The sequence below is a fragment of the Salmo trutta genome, chromosome 2 (assembly GCF_901001165.1).
Source record: "Salmo trutta chromosome 2, fSalTru1.1, whole genome shotgun sequence".
In the NCBI taxonomy this organism is placed as follows: domain Eukaryota; kingdom Metazoa; phylum Chordata; class Actinopteri; order Salmoniformes; family Salmonidae; genus Salmo; species Salmo trutta.
The window spans coordinates 52596723-52619095 of NC_042958.1; the positions used below are offsets into that span (position 1 = coordinate 52596723).

General features: G+C 46.8%; 1 protein-coding gene across 4 annotated transcripts in view; it reads left to right on the forward strand.

Moving 5' to 3' along the window:
• Positions 1 to 22373, forward strand: part of LOC115156999 (protocadherin-15) — a 329145-nt gene that overhangs the window by 135645 nt on the left and 171127 nt on the right. For all 4 annotated transcript variants that reach the window (XR_003868374.1, XM_029704842.1, XM_029704851.1 and 1 more), the window contains exons 7-11: positions 3856 to 3975; positions 4255 to 4365; positions 6440 to 6610; positions 16145 to 16253; positions 18756 to 18868. Coding sequence is in view for 3 of the 4 variants with exons in the window: in XM_029704842.1 (XP_029560702.1) it covers positions 3856 to 3975; positions 4255 to 4365; positions 6440 to 6610; positions 16145 to 16253; positions 18756 to 18868 (624 nt within the window). In the remaining variant the exon portion in view is untranslated. The remainder of the gene's footprint in view (positions 1 to 3855; positions 3976 to 4254; positions 4366 to 6439; positions 6611 to 16144; positions 16254 to 18755; positions 18869 to 22373) is intronic.

A 22373-nucleotide genomic window follows, 5' to 3' on the forward strand; every position in this document is an offset into this window, starting at 1 on the left:
GTTTTGTCATACCCGTGCGAACCACCCAGTTTATAAGTGACGTTAGGCTCTCCGCTTCACAGCTCTGTGTGGGTTTAGTCTGTTAGACGATCTGAACATGGGCACCTCATGCGACAAGAAGTTGCCCCGTCCCTCCCGCTAATTGGGCAACTTTTGCAAATGTTTTGTTGTCTGATTGAGGGAAATGTTGTAAATGAAAGAGGACTCAATGTATTTTAAAAGGTGAGCCGTTGAGGATGATCATAAAGACCTCTTTGATGTCATACAATCAAGTCAAACACCCGCGAGTCCAAATGTGCACGTCACATTTCCATATCTTAAACCTCATGTCAACGCTTATGATCACTATGTTTGATGTGCATTTACAAGATGACATGTCATCATACCCTAAGTTATCCTGGACAGGACGAGCCCTTGTTTGTTTATTGTGAAGAAAATTAGCCGTGGCACACGCACCTGAACATACTCATGATTTCTTTCTTTGCAAACAAAAATGTCTATTTGTTTCTCTGAATTGCCTTCTGACAGCCTACCACTGTAAGGTCATATTTTATAATTTAGCAATGGAACACACTTTCAAATCATGCCCACCTGACCCAGATTGGGATTTATAATGGACTGTTTTTGGAATTGTGTGATTGCAGGGTTGTGTTCCAAATGAAACATCTACAAGTGTGCTTGCGGTAGTTCCTCAACAGCACAGCTAGGAGAGCTCAGAAAAGCACCTTCTAGTTGAAGACTGCTTTGAGTTATAAAAGTGCCTTAGGAATTGCTTAGGAACTGTGCACACTTTGGAGACACCAGTTAGTCCTCTCACTCAAACCCTTGTCATAACCCACATTTTCCAGGAATGGTCTTATCAGAACATTTTCAGATTTTATTATCAACAAATACAGCGAAACGTACAGTAAATGTAAAATGCACGTAAAATCAACAGTGTAATGTCAGTCTTGTGCCAGATGAACTGTTGTGTACTCACCTTTGGTCTAATAATTTTCATATTATCTCCAAACTGTTCCCTTTCAATTGCTACCATGGTTATGCATTTTAGTCCTTTCCACATACTGTAGGCCAATTCCCACGAGTGGGACCACCAGTGGGACCTTCACGGGTCTCTATGTGGTTTAACTGTACAAGTGTATGATCTTAATCTGACCCAGTTTGCTACAGCAGGAAAATAATCCTGCAGTAACAGGAAATGTGAATTATTATGTGGATTGTAATTAATGGGCATGTTTGTAGGGGTTGATCCATTTTAAGTAAGGAAAAATCATTAATGAAATTTCAAAGTGGAAATTACAAACTTCAGAAGCCTTTAAAAACTTCAAATACATTACAAGTTTAAAATGTCCTGCATTGCAAAAAAGTTCTCCTGCAATAGGGTGATCAAATTAAGATCCTACATCTGTACATTCTCCATGGGCACACCAGCCATAGATTGGCTGGTGTGCCACCGTGGTCCAAAATAGTGACATGGGGATTTTGCAGCTTTTCCCTAATTGAAAGAGGTTCCCCTGAATGTCATCCTAGTCAATTTAGCTCAATAGCAAGCAGCCTTGCAGAGTAGCTGAAGCTGCTGTTCTCAAACGGTTGGGCATGGTTGCTTTCCGTATTCTGCTCTGCAGTGTTTGAAATGTTAAACTGACACAGAGATACAGAATGCAGTCCCTTGTCCATCAGTCAACATAGAGCGTCTAGTAGTACCTAAGCCCATATAGTGGAGTTCTACAGGGCTGTCGAAGCGGAAAGAAAAATAAAATCTCTGTTGAAGACGTGATTATTTGAATGTGTTCCAGCTGTATGCTCTTGTCAGACCTCAACACTGTTTATAAATGCCATGTTTTCTTTTTTCTATTTAACCTGTATTTAACTGGGCAAGTCAGTTAAGAACAAATTCTTATTTACAATGACGGCCTACCCCGGCCAAACCCAGACGACGCTGGGCCAATTGTGCACCGCCCTATGGGACTCCCAATTACGGCCGGATGTGATGTAGCCTGAATTGTAGCCTTGCAGTGACGCCTGTCTTAGACCACTGCGCCACTCGGGTGCCATTAACTACATCTCTAAGAGCTGAATCCCTCACACGTGTTAATCAAGCACGTACTAGTCTCCAGGTGCTCAGACAGCTTTAGATATGCCATAACCTTACAAGACCTTATTTATCTCATATGGGGAGAATTGTTGGCCTCTCCTTGTATATCTCAATAAATGTACTACTATGACATATAGCATTCTGCTCAACCCCCTGTTATTATTAGATATCCCCCATGTCATTTCTTGGTTATTAAAGGCACTGTACACTTCTTTGTCCTACATTAAAGAATTCATTACGACAGCCTTCATGCATACAGTCTGCTACGCAATGTTTATCATCAAGGCGCTGACGTGCAGACGGAGGGACGTGAAGGGTTGATTTGCTCCCAGAGGTGTGTCTGTGGCGGGGCGGCAGGGGGGAGAGCCTCGCATCCCAATGAGGACAGACACCATGATTCACCATTTTAATATAGACTCACACGTCGTGAGCTCCTAAATAATGCATGCTTTACGTTGTTGTTTTTTGGCTAACAACACTGCCGAATGGATGGGGTGTATGGCCTTTCCTATTCTGTCGTCGATGCCTTAGGATATTTTCAATTAGCACATGGGAAACATGAAATCCTGCCTCTACTTTCATTACAGCATCTCTTTAGAAATGACCTCTGATACCCTGCTGTGGGCTTTCTATTAGATTTCTCCTATTCTGAGACTTATTTTTTTCAATTCAGTACCAGTCAAGCCATACCTGAGATCAGTAGTGTTTCGCTGAACTGTCTCCTGTCTTCCTCTTGTCTCTGACATATTTTTGTGTTCCTGAAAAGTCTTGTCAGATATAAGAGTAGCAGAGGAGCTAAAATAACCACGTTTCCTCTGTGCTGCCAACAGATGCTACACTATTATCTCCTCTTCTCACAGCTGATAGAGGTCCACTGTGGGGCTCAGGTATGACAGTTGATAGAGGTCCACTGTGGGGCTCAGGTATGACAGTTGATAGAGGTCCACTGTGGGGCTCAGGTATGACTGATAGAGGTCCACTGTGGGGCTCAGGTATGACTGATAGAGGTCCACTGTGGGGCTCAGGTATGACTGATAGAGGTCCACTGTGGGGCTCAGGTATGGCTGATAGAGGTCCACTGCTGATAGCACTCGTACGCCTCGCTCCACATCTCAAAGACACTGTCAGTAGAAGGCACTTTCAGAAATCAAAGCACTTTACTTCAGGTGAACTGTTTTTTTTGTTATTTTTTTTGTATTTTACCTTCTTTTTCTCCCCAATTTCGTGATATCTTGAGATCTTGTCTCATCGCTGCAACTCCCCAACAGATCAGGAGAGGCGAAGGTTAAGTCATGCATTCTCCTAACCGTTCATGCAACATGACCCGCCTAACCGCTCTTCTTAACACCCGCCAGTTTAACTCGGAAGCCAGCTGCACCAATGTGTCGGAGGAAACGCTGTTCAACTGACAGCCGTTGTCAGCCTGCAGGCACCCGACCAGCCACAAGGAGTCGCTAAAGTGCAATGAGTCAAGTAAAGCCCCCCCAGCCAAACCCTCCCATAACCCGGACGACCCTAGGCCTGTTGTGCACTGCCCTATGGGACTCCCGGTTACGGCCGGTTTTGACACAGCCTGGGATCGAACCCAGGTCTGTAGTGACGTCTCAAGCACTGCAATGCAGTGTCTTAGACCGCTGTGCCACTTGGGAGGCCCCTAATGCGTACTGTTTGACTGAATCATGGTTTTAGTTTGGGGAATTATTTGTATAGTTTGAATTGTTAGCACTGTCATTAGGTAATGTAATAATGTTGTCTTACAGTTGACCCCAGTTGGCACCACCATCTTCTCCGGCTTCACTGGGAATAATGGAGCCAGGGACATTGATGACGGCCCTAACGGACAGATTGAATACATCATCCAGTACAACCCAACTGACCCGGTACGTCACATCTCAACACTTACTGACACATTCTCTTTAAAGCCACGACTGATGGCAATCACACTTCACAGCCCAAAAAGATTGATAAAGACATTAGAGCAGTACGGTTTTACTCATGTCACTAAGTAGGAGTAAGAAGGCCACACACGTCCTGTTGAGGCAATCTCTGCCCCCGAGATCTCTGCACCCGCTCTGGCAGACACTGAATTTCTCATGGGGAAAGCTTTCCTAAGTAGAGTCCACTCTTAACCCAGGGCACTGTATCTCTTTGTGTCGCAGACAGCCAACAGGACGTTTGACATCCCTCTCACCCTCTCCGGCTCGGTGGTCCTGAGGGAGAGGCTCAACTACGAGGAGATCACCCGCTATCTGGTTCTCATCCAGGCCAATGTAAGTCTGTCTGTCTGTCTGTCTGTCTGTCTGTCTGTCTGTCTGTCTGTCTGTCTGTCTGTCTGTCTGTCTGTCTGTCTGTCTGTCTGTATGGTTTCCCGATAGAGATGGAAGTTAGGCTTAAGAGGGTTTTAACGACGCGTCGAACGTTCGCTACGTGGGTCATTGGGACGATACTGAAAGGGTCGAAAGTAAGACACCACTGCTCTCAGATCAGCTTTCCATTTTCAAATCTTACCTTAACATAATAATTATATCACAATACTCACAATGGATCAGCTCCTAAAGATACACTATACCTACAAAAGTATGTGGACACTCCATTAAATTAGTGGATTCGGCTATTTCAGCCACAGCCGTTACTGACAGGTGTATAAAATAGAGCACACAGCCATGCAATCTCCGTAGACAAACATTTGCAGTAAAATGGCCTTATGGAAGAGCTCAGTGACTTTCAATGTGGCCCCGTCATAGGATGCCACCCTTCCAACAAGTCAGTTCGTCAAATGTATGCCCTGCTAGAGCTGCCCCGGTCAACTGTAAGTACTGCTATTGTGAAGTGGAAATGTCTAGGAGCAACAACGGCTCAGCCGCGAAGTGGTAGGCAACACAAGCTCACAGAACGGGATCGCTGAGTGCTGAAGCGCGTAGCGGGTAAAAATTGTCTGTCCTCGATTGCAACACTCAATACCAAGTTCCAACCTGCCTCTGGAAGCAACGTCAGCACAAGAACTGTTCGTTGGGAGCTTCATGTAATGGGTTTCCATGGCCGAGCAGCCACTCACAAGCCTAAGATAACCATGCGCAATGCCAAGCATTGGCTGGAGTGATGTAAAACTCAGGAGCAGTGGACTCTGGAGCAGTGGAAATGCGTTCTCTGGAGTGATGAATCACGCTTCGCCCTCTGGCAGTCCGATGGACGAATCTGGATTTGGCAAATTCCAGGAGAACGCTATCTGCTCAAATGCATAGTGCCAACTGTAAAGTTTGGTGGAGGAGGAATAAAAGTCTGGAGCTGTTTTTCATGGTTCAGACTAGGCCCCTTAGTTCCAGTGAATGGGAATCTTAATGCTACAGCATACAATGACATTCTAGACAATTCTGTTCTTCCAACTTTGTGACAACAGTTTGTGGAAGGCCCTTTCCTGTTCAGCATGACAATGCCCCTGTGCACAAAGCAATGTTCCAACATCTAGTGGAAAACCTTCCCAGAAGAGTGGAGGCTGTTATAGCAGCAAAGGGGGGACCAACTCCATATTAATGCCCATGATTTTGGAATGAAATGTTCGACGAGCAGGTGTCCACATACTTTTGGTCATAGTGTATATTGCAACCTATGGCTGCAAATATTGAGGTGGCTTATTCTACACTATAAATACTTAACTTGTTTTTACGGTAACATTACGGTAACTTAAGTGTTACCGTAAATTCCAAATAAACTATGGTTTAACAGTACATTACTGTAAATAAATTAGTCTGTCTGGGGAAACCAATGGACCAACGAAGCACTGGAGCACTTACCTGAGTACAGTTCTGTACAATGTGGTTTTTAAATAGGGTAGGCTATAGCACTAAGAAAACCTTGAAGGAAAACTTTGTACCACTTTGTAAATGCAAAAGTACCTTTTTGTTGTGTTCCATTATTGTTGCATGTCCTTTTGAAATATAATAAGAAAACGAAATCTGTTGAAAAATGTTAATAATATACAAGTACTACATTTCCAATTCATGAATGGTTAGTACAGATAGGAATAATGCATTATATGATGTCAAGGTCTTCATCTGGAATGGAACAATCACCAAAAACGTCATTCATTTCATTTTACCAAAATGTTTTACAAGGCCTTTTGATACTGGAACACTTGAATGAACAGATACCTGATGTGGCATATAGGTTTTACTGTTTTCAATGCAAGTGCTTTCCAGCCTCTAATTAATACAATACAGAATGTTTTAGAAAACGTGAAAGGAAGTTGCACTTAAGATAGAATAGCTGTAGAAGAAGGGTAGACATTCAAAAATGTACTTTAAATCCTCAGTTTACCACATCCACCACTGTCATCTCCCCCTGTAGGACCGTGCCCCGTACCCCAACGAACGGCGCACTGCCACCACCACCCTGACTGTAGACGTGCTAGATGGGGATGACCTGGGGCCTATGTTCCTGCCCTGCTCTCTGGTCGACAACACACGTGACTGCAGCCCCCTCACCTACCGGGTCCACATCCTGGAGCTCACTGACCCAGTAAGTGTTACTGCACACCAGCACCGGCTCCAGAACCCTGAGCTTCAGACCCCTGCTGAGAAGAAGCCTTTTACATGTTGCTCCATTCAAACAGGGCTGCTTGACAAGCAGCACACTCCTCTCAGTGCTAGGGAGAGAGGTGGCTGAGACACAGCTTGTCTTCTCTGGCCTCTGTTTTGCATATCAGCCTCAGGAGTCATCTTCGGCATATTAGTACTAAACACAAGACTGGTTCAGTGTGATTTCTTTGTGTTTAAGATAATTTCAAAGATTTTGGCTTTAAATACAGAGGGCTATTAGATTTATGCTAGGGATAGATTTATGCTATTTATGGGTAGTGATATATTACATTTATTGGTCATGCATAACCAGAATGAAGATGAAAATTCACATAAACATCAGAGACGTGTGCTGTTTTTTTTTTGTTGTGACACATGGACAAAGAAACAAGCGACGAGATGGAATGAGACAAAAATGTCCCCGTCCGACCCCCCTCCCACAGGGGCTTCCCCAACCCAGCGTTAGTGTGTTCACTGGCCTCCCGAGTGGCACAGTGGTCTAAGACACTGCATCGCAGTGCTAGCTGTGCCAATAGAGATTCTGGGTTCGAGTCCAGGCTCTGTCGCAGCCGGCTGCGACCGGAGACCCATGGGGCGGCACACAACTGGCCCAGCGTTGTCCGGGTCAGGGGAGGGTTTGGCCAGCAGGGATATCCTTGTCCCATCGCGCACTAGCAACTCCTGTGGCAGGCCTGGCGCAGTGCACACTGACACAGTCGCCAGGTGTCTGGTGTTTCCTATGACACATTGGTGCTTCTGGGTTAAGTGGGCATTGTGTCAAGAAGCAGTGCAGCTTGGTTGGGTCGTGTTTTGGAGGACGCACAGCTCTTGACTTTCGCCTCTCCCGAGTCCGTACGGCAGTTCCAGCAACGAGACAAGACTGTAACTACCAATTGGATACCACGAAATTGGGGAGAAAATGGGAAAACATTTAAAATACTAAAAAAATGTATAAAAAAAGACTTTAAAAAAGAAGCAGTGCGGCTTGGTTGGATCGTGTTTCGGAGGACACACGGCTCTCGACCTTCGCCTTACAGGAACCATGTTGAACTGTCGAAAGTATGAGAGGATGTGTATCAGAGGAGGCTGGTGGGAGGAGCTATAGGAGGACAGGCTCATTGTAATGGATGGAATGTCCTATTAATTCCATTCCAGCCATTACAATGAGCCCGTCCTCTTCTAGCTCCTTCCACCAGCCTCCTCTGGTGCGTGTGGAAGTAATTTAGACTAGATTAGATTTAGACTCCCAATAGCGTGACACGTGTTTTGTCATGTAGAATGACAATCAGAATGATACCTCCTTGTCAGTTCCATTTGGTTTTTGTTCACTGATCTAGGCAGGGCCCTGTTTACAGTTTCTCTTGATCAGAGTCTAACGCAAGTAAATGGCAGAGTCAGGGAAGCATGGAGATGCTAGAATTACAAGACAGATTATTCACAGGTAATTAGTTTTACACTTTGGACTCTCGTACCTTGAGTGGAAGCACCGGTTTATTTAAATTGTTACTAATCCAAATGTAAAGTGGATACTCATGGTCAGGGAACTTTGGAACCCAGCAGACACTAGGAAAATAACATTTCCCAGTTGACCACATTAAATTGTCTTGGCGCTTAAGTTCTAGAACTCTAGAAAAGGATGGTTATTATCACTCCTTGAATGCACATGATGATTGAATCCCAGACTCCACAAAAACAAAGACCTTGAGTAGCCCAGCTATTGGCCAACTCTATTGTAGATCTATTCCAACGTATTGTTAAATTGAGAGGCTGCCTGGATATTTAATTTCTCAACGTAGACTTTGATCTGAATCTATTCTTGTGATTATTGTGATTTTGCTATTCATTGTAAATGTTTGTAGGTCCTATGAAGCCAAATTGTATCTATGATTGTATGCTATCATTCATGCTAGCCAGCACCTCGCCTAAACACGTGTTCTACTCCGCTAGCCAGCGCCTCGCCTAAACACGTGTTCTACTCCACTAGCCAGCGCCTCTCCTAAACACGTGTTCTACTCCGCTAGCCAGCGCCTCGCCTAAACACGTGTTCTACTCCGCTAGCCAGCGCCTCGCCTAAACACGTGTTCTACTCCGCTAGCCAGCGCCTCACCTAAACACGTGTTCTACTCCTCTAGCCAGCGCCTCGCCTAAACACGTGTTCTACTCCGCTAGCCAGCGCCTCGCCTAAACACGTGTTCTACTCCACTAGCCAGCGCCTCGCCTAAACACGTGTTCTACTCCTCTAGCCAGCGCCTCGCCTAAACAGGTGTTCTACTCCACTAGCCAGCGCCTCGCCTAAACACGTGTTCTACTCCGCTAGCCAGCGCCTCGCCTAAACACGTGTTCTACTCCACTAGCCAGCGCCTCGCCTAAACACGTGTTCTACTCCGCTAGCCAGCGCCTCGCCTAAACACGTGTTCTACTCCACTAGCCAGTGCCTCGCCTAAACAGGTGTTCTACTCCGCTAGCCAGCGCCTCGCCTAAACAGGTGTTCTACTCCTCTCGCCAGCGCCTCTCCTAAACACGTGTTCTACTCCGCTAGACAGCGTTTCGCCTAAACAGGTGTTCTACTCCTCTAGCCAGCGCCTCGCCTAAACAGGTGTTCTACTCCTCTCGCCAGCGCCTCTCCTAAACACGTGTTCTACTCCGCTAGCCAGCGCCTCGCCTAAACAGGTTTTCTACTCCGCTAGCCAGCGCCTCTCCTAAACACGTGTTCTACTCCGCTAGTCAGCGCCTCGCCTAAACAGGTGTTCTACTCCTCTAGCCAGCGCCTCTCCTAAACACGTGTTCTACTCCGCTAGTCAGCGCCTCGCCTAAGCAGGTGTTCTACTCCTCTAGCCAGCGCCTCGCCTAAACAGGTTTTCTATTCCGCTAGCCAGCGCCTCGCCTAAACACGTGTTCTACTCCGCTAGCCAGCGCCTCGCCTAAACACGTGTTCTACTCCGCTAGCCAGCGCCTCGCCTAAACACGTGTTCTACTCCTCTAGCCAGCGCCTCGCCTAAACACGTGTTCTACTCCGCTAGCCAGCGCCTCGCCTAAACAGGTGTTCTACTCCTCTAGCCAGCGCCTCGCCTAAACAGGTGTTCTACTCCTCTAGCCAGCGCCTCGCCTAAACACGTCTTCTACTCCGCTAGTCAGCGCCTCTCCTAAACACGTGTTCTACTCCTCTAGCCAGCGCCTCGCCTAAACACGTGTTCTACTCCGCTAGACAGCGTTTCGCCTAAACAGGTGTTCTACTCCTCTAGCCAGCACCTCGCCTAAACACGTGTTCTACTCCTCTAGCCAGCGCCTCGCCTAAACAGGTGTTCTACTCCTCTAGCCAGCGCCTCGCCTAAACAGGTTTTCTACTCCGCTAGCCAGCGCCTCTCCTAAACACGTGTTCTACTCCGCTAGTCAGCGCCTCGCCTAAACAGGTGTTCTACTCCTCTAGCCAGCGCCTCTCCCAAACACGTGTTCTACTCCGCTAGTCAGCGCCTCGCCTAAACACGTGTTCTACTCCTCTAGCCAGCGCCTCGCCTAAACAGGTTTTCTATTCCGCTAGCCAGCGACTCGCCTAAACACGTGTTCTACTCCGCTAGCCAGCGCCTCTCCTAAACACGTGTTCTACTCCGCTAGCCAGCGCCTCGCCTAAACACGTGTTCTACTCCGCTAGCCAGTGCCTCGCCTAAACACGTGTTCTACTCCGCTAGCCAGCGCCTCGCCTAAACACGTGTTCTACTCCGCTAGCCAGCGCCTCGCCTAAACACGTGTTCTACTCCGCTAGCCAGCGCCTCGCCTAAACACGTGTTCTACTCCACTAGCCAGCGCCTCGCCTAAACAGGTGTTCTACTCCGCTAGCCAGCGCCTCACCTAAACAGGTGTTCTACTCCGCTAGCCAGCGCCTCGCCTAAACACGTCTTCTACTCCGCTAGTCAGCGCCTCGCCTAAACACGTGTTCTACTCCTCTAGCCAGCACCTCTCCTAAACACGTCTTCTACTCCGCTAGTCAGCGCCTCTCCTAAACACGTGTTCTACTCCGCTAGGCAGCGCCTCGCCTAAACACGTCTTCTACTCCGCTAGTCAGCGCCTCTCCTAAACACGTGTTCTACTCCGCTAGGCAGCGTTTCGCCTAAACAGGTGTTCTACTCCTCTAGCCAGCGCCTCGACTAAACACGTGTTCTACTCCTCTAGCCAGCGCCTCGCCTAAACAGGTGTTCTACTCCTCTAGCCAGCGCCTCGCCTAAACAGGTTTTCTACTCCGCTAGCCAGCGCCTCTCCTAAACACGTGTTCTACTCCGCTAGTCAGCGCCTCTCCTAAACACGTGTTCTACTCCGCTAGTCAGCGCCTCGCCTAAACAGGTGTTCTACTCCTCTAGCCAGCGCCTCTCCTAAACACGTGTTCTACTCCGCTAGTCAGCGCCTCGCCTAAACAGGTGTTCTACTCCTCTAGCCAGAGCCTCTCCTAAACACGTGTTCTACTCCGCTAGTCAGCGCCTCGCCTAAACAGGTGTTCTACTCCTCTAGCCAGCGCCTCTCCTAAACACGTGTTCTACTCCGCTAGCCAGCGCCTCGCCTAAACAGGTGTTCTACTCCTCTAGCCAGCGCCTCGCCTAAACAGGTTTTCTATTCCGCTAGCCAGCGCCTCGCCTAAACACGTGTTCTACTCCGCTAGCCAGCGCCTCTCCTAAACACGTGTTCTACTCCGCTAGCCAGCGCCTCGCCTAAACACGTGTTCTACTCCGCTAGCCAGCGCCTCTCCTAAACACGTGTTCTACTCCGCTAGCCAGCGCCTCGCCTAAACACGTGTTCTACTCCGCTAGCCAGCGCCTCGCCTAAACACGTGTTCTACTCCGCTAGCCAGCGCCTCGCCTAAACACGTGTTCTACTCCGCTAGCCAGCGCCTCGCCTAAAAAGGTGTTATACTCCGCTAGCCAGCGCCTCGCCTAAACACGTGTTCTACTCCGCTAGCCAGCGCCTCGCCTAAAAAGGTTTTCTACTCCGCTAGCCAGCGCCTCGCCTAAACACGTGTTCTACTCCGCTAGCCAGCACCTCACCTAAACACGTGTTCTACTCCGCTAGCCAGCGCCTCGCCTAAACACGTGTTCTACTCCGCTAGCCAGCGCCTCGCCTAAACACGTGTTCTACTCCGCTAGCCAGCGCCTCTCCTAAACACGTGTTCTACTCCGCTAGCCAGCGCCTCGCCTAAACAGGTGTTCTACTCCGCTAGTCAGTGCCTCACCTAAACACGTGTTCTACTCCGCTAGCCAGCGCATCACCTAAACACGTGTTCTACTCCGCTAGCCAGCGCCTCACCTAAACACGTGTTCTACTCTGCTAGCCAGTGCCTCGCCTAAACACGTGTTCTACTCTGCTAGCCAGCGCCTCTCCTAAACACGTGTTCTACTCTGCTAGACAGTGCCTCACCTAAACACGTGTGTGTTTCTTTCGCCTCCAGATCTATTCCATTGACACGATCAAGCAGCGTTTTTGCTGAAAAGTAATACATGCCATTTTTTGCTGACATTCCACTATATCCTAAGAGAGAGTTACAGAAGGTCAAACTGTGTCCGTGAGAAGGCAGTGGTGCACTAGAGCCATACCAAACACAGAAGACTAAAACGGCATTTGCTTACATTAAGAACCTTCCACACTCCGCAGCCAAGTGACAGAACAAGGGAACAGGAGCCTTAAGTCAAGTTTACGCCACTGGTTTGGGTGGCTGGTTCCTGTACTTAATGCGAACGCTAGAACGCACTCAAGGACACATTTTACGAGGGCTGTGACAGGCGGCATTATGTGATTCTGATTATGTATGCCGAGGCGAAGCCAGCATAACCTCTTATCAGGTCTTCAAAACACCCCCACCTCATCCTGTCAACCCCATCAATCCCATCACTCAGGGGGCTAGTTCAGTTTCACATGTGTAATGATGTACTGTAATATTCCTCTTGTCTCTCTCAGACATCCTCCCTGTCAGGCAGCTCTCCCCGTTATCTCTTTAATACGCCTCTCATATCTCCTCCGCAGGTGCTCGACGAAACATTTAAATAATGCTTCAACTTATTTACTGAGGCTCAGTACTGCTCAGGTACCTTGCAGCGTATAAAAACAGCGCTACCTGTGAAACGAAGCTTGTGATTAGAGGGGAGGAGGAGAGGGATACAGCAGGTCATAGGTCAGATCCCAAAAACTCCTCTTTGTCACAATGTTATGCCACTGGGTCTCCTTTCGCGCTACACTTAGTTTGAAAGACAATATCTCAGCCGAGGATCCAGGGAATAGTGAGACATTCTAGGGAACAGGAGCCTGGAGCAAGGAGAATGTTCATGAGGACAGTGGAGGTGCATTCCCCAAGACAAACTGATCCCTCCTGGCAGCCTCTTTATATCCTTCCATAGCAGAGAGCTAGAGAGCCTCTCCAGAGCAGGAATAACATAAAAGGTCATCCCAAACAAGGCTGAAGTGGGGCTCCAATGCGGTTTCCTCTGTCAATTCTACTATTTTGCTCCCCGACCCCAAACGCAGCAGCACTCTGGACGTCCTCTGTGGCTAGTGTTAACATCATCTAACAGACCATCAGAGCTGAGATATCAGATTGAAAATACAGCACTGAGAGAACAGCAGGTAGGCAACTGCTATTGTCTGTTTACAATTAACACAGGAGGCTTTGAAAGTATTATACCCCAGTGTTGAGTGGAGCATAATTGCTTTGTTGGTGACTGGTGTGTATAAAATTAAATGGAGAGTGTAATAAATTAATTCACTGGATAATTCGTTTGGTGGCTGAAATTTAAAGTTGAAATAAGATATAGCTAATAATGAAAATGTGAACAGACAAGTAATTCCAAATCTAAGACGAGTAATTGGCCGTTTTGAAAACAGGTGCTGATATCATATGCAAAACTGTCAAATTATACCCGATGCAGAGTCTTTTAATTGAAGTTTCTTGTCAGTGTTCACTATATATCATAGAGGAATCTGGAGATGCTCAGCATTCATTTGGAAGGTTGGGTTCATCTGAATAGAGTAGTGTAGAGTAAAGCAGTCTATTGATTTGTCTTCCTGTGGGTTAGTGAAAATAGAGGAGGGACCAAAGGGCTGCCATTTGCTCGTTACACCATCACAGATCACACTCCACCAGAGAATCCATCCTCGTTAATTACAGTAATAAAATCCTCTCGTGCTTCAACCGGTCCCTCAAGAGACGATCTTCCTCCAGTTCAGCCGTTAAAACGCCCAGCCGACACTCAGTCAACCATTGATTATGGACCACGGATGTGGAACGGAGCGGAGGACCCTGGCTGGTCTGCTGAGAAGGAGTAGTTATGGTTTCATCCAGATCAAAGCAAATACATTCATTTGGCATCATGCCTAGTTGTGTATTTCAGTCACATGAAATATTCATCTGCATCAGTCAGTCTGAGTAGTATTATTTGTAAAGAAAAAGCAAAATCTAGACTTTTTAAATACAGGCTTCTAAATAATTGAATGTATCACTAAAAATCTATATTCCCTTGCCTTGAATGAGGCTGATTCATTCTGCAATTCAACTTAACACGGACACATATTGTGATGAATAATCATCATCATCATCACCTTCACGTTATTTCATATAAATGCATTTCCTTGTAATCTGGACCCCAGTCTTGTCTGCTGTAGTTTCTCAGGAGATAAGAGCTGACTGAGGGAGTATCATCAGAGCTAATCTGTCCACTGAGGACAGGGCCCCGAAGAGTCATTAGATTTACTGCAGTCATACTGGGGCCATTGTAGTTGCAGGGGCTGAGGATTACAATGGGCCCCACGGAGATAAATCTTTGCCAAATTGTGCTCATGATCTATGATGAGGGAGGGAGATGTACAGAGCAGAGAGGAGTGGATGGGTGGCAGGTAGCCTAGTGGTTAAGAGCTTTGGGCCAGTAACTGAAAGGTTGCTGGTTCGAGTCACCGACTAGGTGAAAAATCTGCTCATGTGCCCTTGAGCAAGGCACTTAAGCCTAATTGCTCCAGTAAATCGCCCTGGATAACAGTGTCTGATAAAATGTAGGCGACCATTTTTGCCTCCACTTAACAACTACTCATCGGGCTGTGTGAAATATGATGATCAAGTAACATGGTGAGGAATGACAGGAGGAAAAGCCTTTAGTTTCATTCAGAGCTTGATTCCAGGTGGCTTTATTATGGTTCTGACTAATGTCTGACCTCCTTGTAGTCTCTGTACTCTACAAGGTAAACAAACCGAGATGTCTGTCATTTATTCCACACAAACAGCGTCTGTCTTTGCAGCACCTCAGCTCCTCGAGCTTGTCATCAATGTCTGTCACAAATTGTCATTTCCTGCCAACCAGCCCCCGGAGCATATGGTCCTACCGGTGTGTGTGTGTGTTTGTGTGTGTGTTTACAGCAGCTGCTCGAGACTTCTTCCTGGCACACAGAGATCACAATTATGCAGTGGGGTCCCTGTAGGGGTCATGACACACACACACACACACACACACACACCACACACACACACATACATATCCACACACAGACAAGATTCCCAGAGCCTTATTTCAGAGGCAACCAGGCAGCTAACACTGGTTGAAACTCATCTTCACTTTTAGCAGTGTTACTTGGTTTCTCTGAGAAGAGTTGAGTTCTAAATGAGCTGCTTATTTACTGGGACTGAGATGGGCCCGCCTGTTGTTTGTAATTCTGCACATCTTTACTCCTCCCCCTAGGCTGGGGCAACTTGGAATGGAGGACCAGTTACTCACTTTATCATTACTTCTCCCTTCCTGTTCTCTCTCTCTCTTTGGAGTCTCTCACTTTCACAAACTCTTTCTCTCTCTTGCAAACTTTATTTTTCAGTCTCTCGCCCCCACCGTCTCACTCCCTCTTTTCCTGTCTCTCTTTTCCTCTCTCTTTTTCTCCCTCTTTCTCTCTCTCTTGTTTTCCCTCCCTCTGTTCCTCTCCCTCTTTTCCCCTCTTTTCTCTCTTTTCCTATCTCTCTTTCTCTCTCTTTCTCTCTCTCCCTTCCTTCCGCTCTCTCTCCCACACTCTCTCTTGTGCTTTCACCCTCTTAAATGACACAAAGATGTGTTGTACCGGGGAGAACAACACAAATGTCTGCAATTCATTGGTTTTTGTGACAGGTACTGTGATAAAGAGGTCCACAAAGAGGTCATACAGTTTATGATTATTCACTGTTTTAAGAATACACCTTTTACTGCAAAGCAAGTCAGCAGAATCTACATGATTTGTGCTTTGCCCATAATGTTTAAGTTAGAGGTACAACTGAAACACTGCAATTATTTTGCTGTTGCTGCTGTGAAATGCCAAGATAACTAATTGATGAAGATTGTGTCCAACGCCATAAATTAATTCTTCATCATTTATTTTCTCCATCCTTTTAGCACAGCAAGAATGGAAGCTCCCGTTTCCCACACAGGGGAAATGGCTCATTTTTTGGGGTATTGACAGCCAGATAGACCTAACCATTACTCTTTCCTTTCAGAGCAAAGTGAACCCTGTCAACGTGACGCCCATCATTCAGGCCGTGGACCAGGACAGGAACATCCAGCCTCCGTCCCAGAGGCCAGGCATCCTCTACTCCATCCTCATTGGTAGGTCCCTGTCAACACGGCTGTCATCTACAGTGCATTCGGAGCGTATCTACACACAATAACACGTAATGACAAAGCGAAAACAGGTTTTTAGAAATGTTACAAATTTTAAAACAGAAATACCTTATTTACATAAGTATTCCGACCCTTTACTATGAGCCTCGAAATTGAGCTCAGGTGCATCCTGTTTCAATTGGTCATCCTTGAGATGTTTACACAACTTGATAGGAGTCTACCTGTGGTAGATTTAATTCATTGGATATGATTTGGAAAGGCACACACCTGTCTGTATAAGGTCCCACAGTTGACAGTGCATGTCAGAGCAAAGACCAAGACATAAGGTCGAAGGAATTGTCCGTAGAGCGCCGAGACAGGATTGTGTTGAGGCACAGATCTGGGGAAGGGTACCAAAAAAAATCTGCAACATTGAAGGTCTCCAAGAACACAGTGGCCTCCATCATTCTTAAATGGAAGAAGTTTGGAACACTTCCTAGAGATGGCTGTCCAGCCAAACTGAGCATTTGGGGAGAAGGGTCTTGGTCAGGGAGGTGACCAGGACCCCGATGGTCACTCAGAGAGCTCCAGAGTTCCTCTGTGGAGATGGGAGAACCTACCAGAAGGACAACCATTTCTGCAGCATTCCACCAATCAGGCCTTTATGATAGAGTGGCCAGATGGAAGTCACTCCTTGGTAAAAGGCACATGACAGCCTGCTTGGACTTTGCACCTAAAGGACCTTTGGCCTTAATGCCAAGCGTCACACCTGGAGAAAACCTGGCACCATCCCTACGGTGAAGCATGGTGGTGGCGGATGTTGCTGTGGGGATGTTTTTCAGTAGCAGGGACTGGGAGACTAGTCAGGGTTGAGGGAAAGATGAACAAAATACAGCGAGATCCTTGATGAAAACCTGCTCCAGAGCGCTCAGGACCTCAGACTGGGGTGAAGGTTCACCTTCCAACAGGACAATGACCCTAAGTACACAGCCAAGACAATGCAGGAGTGGCTTCGGGACAAGTCTCTGAATATCCTTGAGTGGCCCAGCCAGAGCCCGGACTTGAACCTGATTGAACATCTCTGGAGAGACCTGAAAATAGCTGTGCAGCAACGCTCCCCATCCAACCTGACAGAGCTTGAGAGGATCTGCACAGAAGAATGGGAGAAACTCCCCAAATACAGGTGTGCCAAGCTTGTAGCGTCATACCCAAAAAGACTTCAGTCTGTAATCGCTGCCAAAGGTCCTTCAACAAAGTACTGACTAAAGGGTCTGAAAATACTTATGTAAATGTTATACTTCTATTTTTTTAATGAATTTTCAAAAATGTCTAAAAGCCTGTTTATGTTTTGTTTTTATGTAGTATTGTATCAATTTTAGAATAAGGCAATAACGTAACAAAATGCGGATAATTCAAGGGTTCTGAATACTGCCAAGTGCATTGCTATATACAGTCACCACTGTACCGCGCATTGCAGAGGGAATAGCTGGCTACCGGGCCTGCAGAGGGGATAGCTAACTCTCGGGCCTTCAGAGGGGATAGCTAACTCCCGGGCCTTCAGAGGGGATAGCTAACTCCCGGGCCTTCAGAGGGGATAGCTAACTCCCGGGCCTTCAGAGGGGATAGCTAACTCCCGGGCATGCAGAGGGGATAGCTAGCTCCCGGGCCTGCAGAGGGGATAGCTAGCTCCCGGGCCTGCAGAGGGGATAGCTAGCTCCCGGGCCTGCAGAGGGGATAGCTAGCTCCCGGGCCTGCAGAGGGGATAGCTAGCTCCCGGGCCTGCAGAGGGGATAGCTAGCTCCCGGGCCATCAGATGGGATAGCTAGCTCGCGGGTTTGCAGAAGGGATAGCTAGCTCCCAGGCCTGCAGAGGGGATAGCTAGCTCCCAGGCCTGGCCATGCAGAGGGGTGGTGGTTGTGGGGACTCAGCACAGCAGCAGTAGCCAAAAGGCTGGTGGTGGGGAGGGATAGAGATGAGTGGGAGGCGGGGTAGGATGAGATGTATTTCTGCTGGCGGTGGCAAAGGGGAGTGGAGGGCCACCTGTGGTGAGCTGAGATGAGCATCCCAGGGCTATTGGAGGGCCGGAGCAGGCAGCAGCACAGCTGTAGCCCCTGCAGGGAATCATGCTGATGTGGAATGCTCCCCTCCTCGCTCCCTGGCTCTCTGGGAGGCCAATAAAGAGATGTCTGGGCGAGAGAGAGAGAGAGAGACCTGTCGGTCAGAGACAGTGATGGATCCATCTGTCTGGAAGCAGTTCAAACCCTTCAATCCCTCCGCCTTCTTTACCCCGATCATTTGAAAGCAACCTGGTATTCTCTGACATACACTGACAATAAGCTTTTAATACTTTTCATTATAATTACAGTCATGTATACGTGTAATGACAGGTGCAGTAAAATGTATTTAAAGTAACGGTATATGGAAGACTTACAGTATTTTTCTAAAGACTCCATCTTCTCCCCTGACTTTCAGAGTGACGGTTGCTTATTTCCCTGTCTCCCGTTTTAGGCAAGCCTGAGACGTACGTCGACTTCTTCTCCCTGAACAGAACCACCGCCGAGCTGCAGCTCCTCAAACCGCTCATCAGGGACCTGAACAATAGATTTGACTTGGTAATCAAGGTAATCAGAATAAAGCTCTGTAGCCCGGGATGCTCTCTTCATGACAGGATCATGGTCTTTTATCCTGATTAAGAGGGGAATGATCCGGTAAATCACAGCTGGAAAGAGGCAGAGGCTGGGGATGCACTGGCTGTAGGTGTCTGTCTGTGTGTGTGTTAAACCCCATCAGGATGAGTCAGGTATCTCACACACCATCGCCCAGGAGGCTTGTTGCTTTAAACTCCAGAGGGCGATGATCCGTTAAGTTTCTGCATGCTACAAGGATCCTCCCACTCAGAGGGGAATATGAACATGAGCTTCTGTAGATAGAATTCCTTTATCAGGCCAGGGGGAACTCCTGTACGACAGATGGCTCAAAGTCAGGAGCAAAGAGCGCAGTGCAAGCTGTGTGTTGTATTACAGTTTATTTTGATTGCTTAGGCACTATCTTTGAAACTATAGGCTATTTTTGCAAAACTCTACACACTAACTACAAAACCTTACACCAATCCAGCAAAACATTATACATCTCTTGCAAAAGCCAACAATTCTTGCAAAACTCTTCAAACTCTATAAAAGAAAAGTGGTTTTGCATCAACAGTACACACAAACCATCATTTGAATGAGCACACGAATCACCAACTACGCGCTGATGGTATAAATTATGAACACTTTTGGCTTTTGCTTTTTCTGTTTGCAGGGCATAGCAGTTTGCAATAAAGTTTTGTCATACATGCATTCAACACACACAGTCGTGGCCAAAAGTTTTGAGAATGACACAAATATTAATTTCCACAAAGTTTGCTGCTTCAGTGTCTTTAGATATTTTTCTCAGATGTTACTATGACATACTGAAGTATAATTACAAGCATTTCATAAGTGTCAAAGGCTTTTATTGACAGTTACATGAAGTTGATGCAAAGAGTCAATATTTGCAGTGTTGACCCTTCTTTTTCAAGACCCCTGCAATCCGCCCTGGCATGCTGTCAATTAACTTCTGGGCCACATCCTGACTGATGGCAGCCCATTCTTGCATAATCAATGCTTGGAGTTTGTCAGAATTTGTGGGTTTTTGTTTGTCTACCCACCTCTTGAGGATTGACCACAAGTTCTCAATGGTATTAAGGTCTGGGGAGTTTCCTGGCCATTGACCCAAAATATCGATGTTTTGTTCACCGAGGCACTTAGTTATCACTTTTGCCTTATGGCAAGGTGCTCCATCATGCTGGAAAAGGCATTGTTCGTCACCAAACTGTTCCTGGATGGTTGGGAGAAGTTTTTCTCGGAGGATGTGTTGGTACCATTCTTTATTCACGGCTGTGTTCTTAGGCAAAACTGTGAGTGAGCCCACTCCCTTGGCTGAGAAGCAACCCCACACATGAATGGTCTCAGGATGCTTTATTGTTGGCATGACACAGGACTGATGGTAGCGCTCACCTTGTCTTCTCTGGACAAGCTTTTTTCCGGATGCCCCAAACAATTGGAAAGGGGATTCATCAGAGAAAATGACTTTACCCCAGTCCTCAACAGTCCAATCCCTGTACCTTTTGCAGAATATCAGTCTGTCCCTGATGTTTTTCCTGGAGAGAAGTGGCTTCTTTGCTGCCCTTCTTGACACCAGGCCATCCTCCAAAAGTCTTTGCCTCACTGTGCGTGCAGATGCACTCACACCTGCCTGCTGCCATTCCTGAGTAAGCTCTGTACTGGTGGTGCCCCGATCCCACAGCGGAATCAACTTTAGGAGATGGTCCTGGCGCTTGCTGGACTTTCTTGGGTGTCCTGAAGCCTTCTTCACAATAATTGAACCGCTCTCCTTGAAGTTCTTGATGATCCGATAAATGGTTGATCTAGGTGCAATCTTACTTGCAGCAATATTCTTTCCTGTGAAGCCCTTTTTGTGCAAAGCAATGATGACGGCACATGTTTCCTTGCAGGTAACCATGGTTGACAGAGGAAGAACAATGATTCCAAGCACCACCCTCCTTTTGAAGCTTCCAGTATGTTATTCAAACTCAATCAGCATGACAGAGTGATCTCCAGCCTTGTCCTCATCAACACTCACACCTGTGTTAAGGATAGAATCACTGACATGATGTCAGCTGGTCCTTTTGTGGCAGGGCTGAAATGCAGTGGAAATGTTTTTTGGGGATTCAGTTCATTTGCATGGCAAAGAGGGACTTTGCAATTAATTGCAATTCATCTGATCACTCTTCATAACATTCTAGAGTATATGTAAATTGCCATCATACAAACTGAGGCAGCAGACTTTGTGAAAATTAATATTTGTGTCATTCTCAAAACTTTTGGCCACGACTGTACACACAGGTATCCAAATGTGTAAAGTATTCCAAACATAACACACTATCAATACAAATAAGGGGAAAATGTTCTAACACTCCTCAAACAACAAAAGCGCAGTAGAAGAAAACAAAAACATTTGTACTAGAAAAAATAGAACAGAAAAAAATGTGGCTCCATCTCACCTTCTTTGTGGGTCTGGCCATAAGACTTCATCCACATCACATGTTGTCTTGAGCTAGACAGCGTGGAAAGTATCACCTGGAGTGCCGTATCCAGGCCTGGCATGACACCTGATCGATGTCTCCACAAGCCTCCTCTATTGCCTGTAGAAGGGGTATGTGTTGGTGGGGCTGGCGATCATACACCTTCCAACGCCATGCAGAGAATAATTCTTCAATAGGATTCAAGAACGGAGAGTATGGGGGAGATTGAGTGCAATGAAAAGTGGGTGACCTGTGAACCAATTGCGGACCACAGCAGACCGGTGGAAACTAACATTGTCCCAGGTGATAACGTACCTGGGCTGCTCTGGCCCCTGGTCATTAGGGATTAGTCTGTTGTTGAGGGTGTCCTGAATTGTGATAATGTGTGCAGTGTTGTATGGGCCTAGGATTGCATGATGGTGAAGGATGCCGTTTTGACTAATAGCCACACACTTTGTTATGTTGCCACCACTTTGTCCCGGGACGTTGATGATGGCACGGTGTCCGATGATATTTCTGTCGGGCCCCTTGTTTTTGCAAGGTTGAAACCTGCCTCGTCCACATATATTAGCTCATGATGCACTGCATCTGCTTCTAGCTCCATGACTCTCTGAAAGAGACAAGATAAAACAATGTAGCACAGTAGGAAAAGACAGGGATCAGTCAATATGATGTAGCACCATACACTTCCAGATCCAGTACCAATGATAGGATAGTATAGCTTACCTGCACATATTCATATCTCAGTTGTTTTACACGGTCTGAGTTTCTTTCCAAAGGGACTCTGTACAGCTGCTTCATCCTAATTCTATTGCATTTCAGTAGACGAGACAGTGCAGAGAGACTCACTCTGTTGACGTTTTGAAATATGGTGTTATCTGCCATTATGTGGTCCTGCAGTTCAGTGAGTCTGAGGAAGTTATTTGCAATGACCATATTTACAATGTAGTTCTCCTGCTCTGGGGAGAACAGTCAACCTCTTCCACCAGATACTGGTTTTTTGCAGTTCTGTAAAAGCATTT